This window comes from Eptatretus burgeri, chromosome 1 (genome assembly GCF_056783735.1).
Source record: "Eptatretus burgeri isolate ZD-2024b chromosome 1, Ebu_testis_v1, whole genome shotgun sequence".
Classification (NCBI taxonomy): Eukaryota; Metazoa; Chordata; class Myxini; order Myxiniformes; family Myxinidae; genus Eptatretus; species Eptatretus burgeri.
In genome coordinates, this window is record NC_140961.1 from 61,215,180 (window position 1) to 61,221,250 (window position 6,071).

The following is a 6,071-nucleotide window of genomic DNA, read 5'->3' on the forward strand; positions in this document are numbered from 1 at the left end:
ATTGATCAATCATAGATATTGAAACAAAGAGTTATATGATTTGTGTTCATGGTGGTTGTTGATTTTAAGACATTTTGTTAACAGCCATGTAAATCCAGAGTGTGACAGAGTGAAATAATAGTGAAATAATAGTGAAATACAAGGATGATAAAGCAGATACAGACAGCCTCTTGATTTAACATCCCAATTGCTGCGTTGAGTCGAGTCATGAGTTTATCACCAGGTTTTAATACTGTTAAATTTATATATTTTAATAATCACATTCCTGGAAAGTAAAGTGAATAAAATAACCACACATTTGTCTCTATACCTGCAGAGTTGATACATATTCATTGGTAAGTGGCTCAAGTACCAGGACGCAGGTAGCTAGAGAACAGCGTCATCCATCAATGAAATAGAGACATGCTTACTTGTACAAATAACAGATTGATCAGTCAGTCATTTTATATTCACCGATTTGCTCACTTAATGTCACTTTATCAAGTTGAATTAAGAAAATAAAATCTAACATGGCTGGGAAGTATAATTGAAGTAATGTGAAAATAATGTTAAGATGGAGGGGGGGGAGGAGAAGGGTATCGGGTTGAGGAGACAAAGATACTTTTTAACGTATGTAAGCTACCTGTATGCCGTGATCTCAGGGTTTGCAGTGGCAGAACAAGTAAAACGGACACTCTCTCCTTCCTGAACAGGTTGGGGATTCACAGAGATATGCACCTTGGGAGGATCTGCATGCACAGCGGATTGGTGGCAAACATGAAGGGCAGGTCAAAGGTGTTAATGGAGGCAGTTTTTTTTTAAACCTGTTCATCATTTTTCACCACCATTCATTATCGATCAGTGTTTAATCATGTACAGGCAAAGGCAATATCTTGAGTGTGAGTTGGGCCGAAGTTTGTTTATGCCATCGACCCATGTATTCCTGAATGCCTTTCTGTAAGTTACAATGAGTACAAAGGGCAAGTGGAAAAAGCGCACAAATTTCCCACCATTGTGTGTTGCGAATCTGCTTTGGCTCATTACTCGGCCTGTACTGTAAATCTCCTCAACAGAGAAAGGAATGAATTTGCTCCACTGGTTGATCTTCCCCATTCTCAAAGGAATCTTGATAAGCCGTACGGCCTGGCTGTGTAGCTTTCTCCAGCCTCAAAATTATTCCTTGAGCATGTTCCATACCGATGAGTAACAAGGCAATAATCATGAAATTCGCAAATAATGTACAAATTTTCATTAATGCTAACATGAATGATTAAGGCTCGTACACATATTTATTTGAAAATATAAAGAACCGTGTGAGTGATTTGTTTCACAACCTTAGAATAATATACCAATCCTGTCCCATTCGGTGCATGCATCTGCTTTTCTGCATATAAATATGGGTGAACTATTGGTGGGTTATAGCGTTATTGTCTGTCTGCATTTCAAGAGATTGTTTCATTAAAATTTCAAGCTATTTTGATATTGTACTCTTAGCTATTTGTGCATTGCCTCACAATGCTTGCTATGAAAAAACGTTTGTTTTCTCTGCGCATGAGGACTCTCATACATCCACAGCCATGGAAACCGCACAGCAAGACTGAAGATTGTTCGAAGTTTATCATTATTTTGTGGTAGTTCCCTGCTACATGGACTTCACAGTGCTAAAGTAAACCAATGCTATGCATGAGGTGCAGTTGAAATTTAAAGATTTTGTGAAATAGTAGAAATTCATGACATGAAATTGAATGCACATGATACAAATAGCAAAGTGCAGTCTGAAATTTGTGGGACCCACGCTGCACATTGAGTGAAATGGATGTCTGCTTGCCCTCAGGTAGCGCTTTGTTGGATACACGACATGTGTAGGTACAACCAACGTCCGCACTGCTTGGCGTGATGGTCAGCATACTGACTGCATCCTCCCGTTTCATGTCATTCAACAGCGACTGTGCAGAAAAACAAAAGCAACATCGGTGATTGAACAGAATTCTCGAAACTGCCTGAAATGATATATCTTTACAATACTTTACCCGATTCATGACAATAGCATATATTCATTTGGTTGGGGAGGGGAGGGGGGTGAAGGTAGCTGAGTGTAGAATGGAGTAAAAAAAATTCTTTTGCATTAAGAAAGCCTCGAGTAAGCCAAAGATATTCAACCAGCTTCGGTATCACAATTGTTAGAGCGTCTGCTCCGAGTCGAGGAGGTTAGCCGTTCAAACCCTTGATACAACACATACCAACATATTAACAACTTAAACAACTTAAAGAAATAACCATGTGGGGGACTGATGGTTATTTCCCCAACAGGCAGGGTGAAAATGAGGGATTAGGAGAAGGGGCCATAGTCCCCTTCCTGAAGTAGTATGTTCATGGAGAGCGCAATTTCAGTAAACGGTATGGTCCTCATGTTTCATGATGATTTCGGTCTGCATCTGGCATTCTGTTTCTGAGAAGAATTTTCAATAAATTATCTGAATTTGAAGCGAAACTACCCTTTTCAGTCTCCAATAAGGGCGGATCCAGTTGGGGAGCACAACACAACACAACAGACATTACTGTTCTGATGTACCGTACCAAATGTATCATACCTCCTGTGTTAATGTTCATTGTAAGGGAACTCATAGTATTGGTAGCAGAAGTACGTGCACCTTGTGCAGAAGGAATTTAGAGTTTATAAAAAGAGAGCCAAGTACGATGTATAATTCTTTGTCATTAATCACATATAATTTAGCAGGCAATACTAAAATAGCAAGAAAAAGAGCAATCAGAGATTGCAGACCCTCGCCAAGACTTGTTTTGTGTGGTGTTTGTGTAGTATTGTGTGGTGTGTTTTGTGTGGTGTTTGTGTACTGGTGTGTTACATAATTAATAAGAGACATAATTAGAACTGCAGCTGTATAAATGCAGTGATAACCGGGTACCAAGACGTCGCACTTTGATGCAACCCCACTTTGATTGGAGACCTGACCCTGACACATGATATTTATTATTATTCAATTCAATTCAGAATGGGATTAAAATAAATTCAATTCAAATAAAATAGAAGACCAAATATGTACAGCCCTGCATTGGAGTAATCAGAAGGAACCCAAACAAGCAAAAAGCAAAGATGAAGTCATCTGGAGGAATCTGAATAAGATTCACATTTCAGCAGCCACTCCTCTCCCCTCAAACCCATCCAGCACAGCAAAGTGAGCCTTATTTAAAAATAAAAAAACACATCAAATAAAGTTAAATACTTCTGGCTGCCTGGCCATGCCTCTTATCAAGTTGTAGTTTATAAAATGTATTCCCCATGACCACTAGATCATAATTGTGAAGTTTCACATCAATTTATTAAGCGGTTCTGGAGAAAACATTATTTAATATTTTCCTTCAATCTACTATGGCTGCCAAACCATGTGGCATGTCAATTATTCCAGAAACAAACTTGTACACCCATGGCTTGGGGAACATTTTTGTGAAGATTCCCCTCGATCTGTCCAGACATTATGGAGAAGAAGATTTTTTATAGGTTTTAGGGTAAATTCAATATGGCTGCAAAACCTTGTGACCGATGATGCAAATATGTGTGAACCTTTTGTTCCTCATGGATATGCGGTCACACTTGTAAAGTTTCACCTCAATATGATCAGTCACTTCAGAGAAGTTTATTGATGGGTTTAAAAAAACAAAAAAAAAACAATATGGCTGCTGTATCTTCTATCTCTAATTCCAGCAATGTGTGTGTGTGTGTGTCTGTCTGTGACCGATGTTTCTCGACAACCACTCGTCCGATCTAATTGAAACTTGCCAGGTATATTGCTGGGCACCTGAGTATGTACCTATTTAAGGTTTGATATTAATCGGAAAAGTGGTTCCCAAGTTATGGCCATTTATTTACCAAACCAATGACAAGACACGTTGTTGCGTGGGCGTGGCCGATGGGGAAAGGGCGCCTTAGTTATCAATGACAGGACACGTTGCTTGGCATTTTGCACCCACAGTATCTATCTTGTATCCATCTATAATTCCAGCAATCTCTGTTTGTTTGCCTTTCAAAAGGTTTGAAATTAATCGGACAAGTGGTTCCCGAGTTATGGCAAAGTTAGAGTGCGTTGCCCATTAGGGGTTACTATGTAGGGACTTCCGGATAGTGATGACTTACTGTATTCTAATAATTTCTCGATTTTTTATGCGCATTTATAGATAAACACAATTTCCCCAATCCAGTCGTCATTTACGAGAGTGAAGGAACGACCTATGTGGTTGTTGTTTCTGACACGCGGTTTGAAAGTAATTTTTTTTTGCAGGTATGGCCACGCACGTACGGCCACGCATGTACGGGCTCGCGAGAGTGAAGGAATGGCCTGTGTGGTTGTTGTTTCTGGCACGTGGTTTGAAATGTTTTTTTTTTGCACGTACGGCCACGCACGTAAGGCCACGCACGTACGGGCACGTGAAAGCGAAGGAATGGCCTGTGTGGTTGTTGTTTCTGGCACACGGTTTGAATTTTTTTTTTTGCACGTACCGCCACGCACGTACGGCCATGCACGTATGGGCATGCACTAGTGTGACTTGACGTCATCAAAACTTTTCTGTGGATAATTTTATCCTTAGATGACCCTCAAAAACTTTCATACTGATCAGAGATATCTTTCTACATGTGCAATTATGACGTCATAGAAAAGGTTCCTATGACACCATGAAAAATCACACTTATTTCTCATAAGGAGTATATGCCATGTGCCAAGTTTCAATTTTTTCCTTTGTGTGGTTTAAGAGATGCAGAGGTCCAAAGTTTCTCCATTTTTACAACATGGCTGCCACTCCACTTGACCTATGGTGTCGTAATTATCATTAAAACATTCCACTTGAGCAGTCGCTCCAAAGTTGAAAATTTTGTCTCAATCTGACAAGCGGTTACGGAGAAAAACACTAAAGTTCTGAGTGGACAAATAAAAAAACACACATACAACCAAACAGTCCCAGATGCAATACCCTCTCCTTCGGTGAGGGTAATCATGAAATGATTAATACAACACATACAATAATTAAAGTAAAATAACAGCCAAACAGACAATAATACAATACAAGAAGGCAATACTACACAATAAAGACTATTGCAGTGCCTCTGGATACACAACATTTCGAGTCTGGTGTAAGAATTGTGAGCTTGGCGATATGGACAAGAAAATGATTTTTATTACTGCTTATCACTGGGTGGTGCCATACGAGATACATTTTCAGAGAGAATTGGGGTTTTCCCCCTCTTTGAAATCATTGGAATCCTCTTGGCAAATGGAGATCCAAGAAAACATTTTCAAACCCTGTAGGGTTGTAATGTAGGTTTGAAAATGTTTTCTCGCATCTCCATTTACCAAGAGGATTCCAATGGTATGTAATATGATGGGGTTCCACCCAGTGGGGACGGTTACATCGATGGACAGACAAAATTCACACACGCACACGCGCGCACACACACACACACACACACACACACACACACACACACACACACACACACACACACACACACACACACACACACACACACACGTATATATATATATATATATATATATATATATATATATATATATATATATATATATATATATATATATATATATATATATAAATATATAGTTATAGTTGTGGTCCCGGGGCCTCACGAGGAGGCCACGAGGGATGGACTGCCTCGGGTTATTCGCCGGACTCTAGGAATCGCAGGCCGTCGCACACGAATAACTTCGTGATGTGGCGGGTGGCTAATTTTTCCACCACGAACGTCAATAACTCGACAAAGTGACTTCGGGTCCACCGTCCATAAACCGTTCACCTAAGAGTTACGTGACCTCCTTACCTGGGAACGTGCCCTCGATACTTACTTGTGCGAACCAGATTTACCTACTGGATCAGGTGCAGCCAAGTGGAACTGCCAAGTACGTATCGGCTACAAAGTGAGTCTTTGGGGAATAACGTCCCGGCTAAGCTAGGGTGCGAACCGTTCTGGAACAATTGAGAAAAACACGAAAACGAGCTGGGAACATTTCCACACAAGGCATTTATTTACAACCAAAGCAAGGAAATGGCATGTGGCACAGTGG

General features: G+C 40.1%; 1 protein-coding gene across 2 annotated transcripts in view; it reads right to left on the minus strand.

Moving 5' to 3' along the window:
- The window catches only part of LOC147034583 (kin of IRRE-like protein 1), a 319,700-nt gene that overhangs the window by 100,260 nt on the left and 213,369 nt on the right, over positions 1 to 6,071 (minus strand). For both annotated transcript variants that reach the window (XM_085885676.1, XM_085885686.1), the window contains 2 exons: positions 1,775 to 1,925; positions 623 to 728 (listed from right to left, as the gene is read on the minus strand). In XM_085885676.1, coding sequence (XP_085741802.1) covers positions 623 to 728; positions 1,775 to 1,925 — 257 coding nt within the window. The remainder of the gene's footprint in view (positions 1 to 622; positions 729 to 1,774; positions 1,926 to 6,071) is intronic.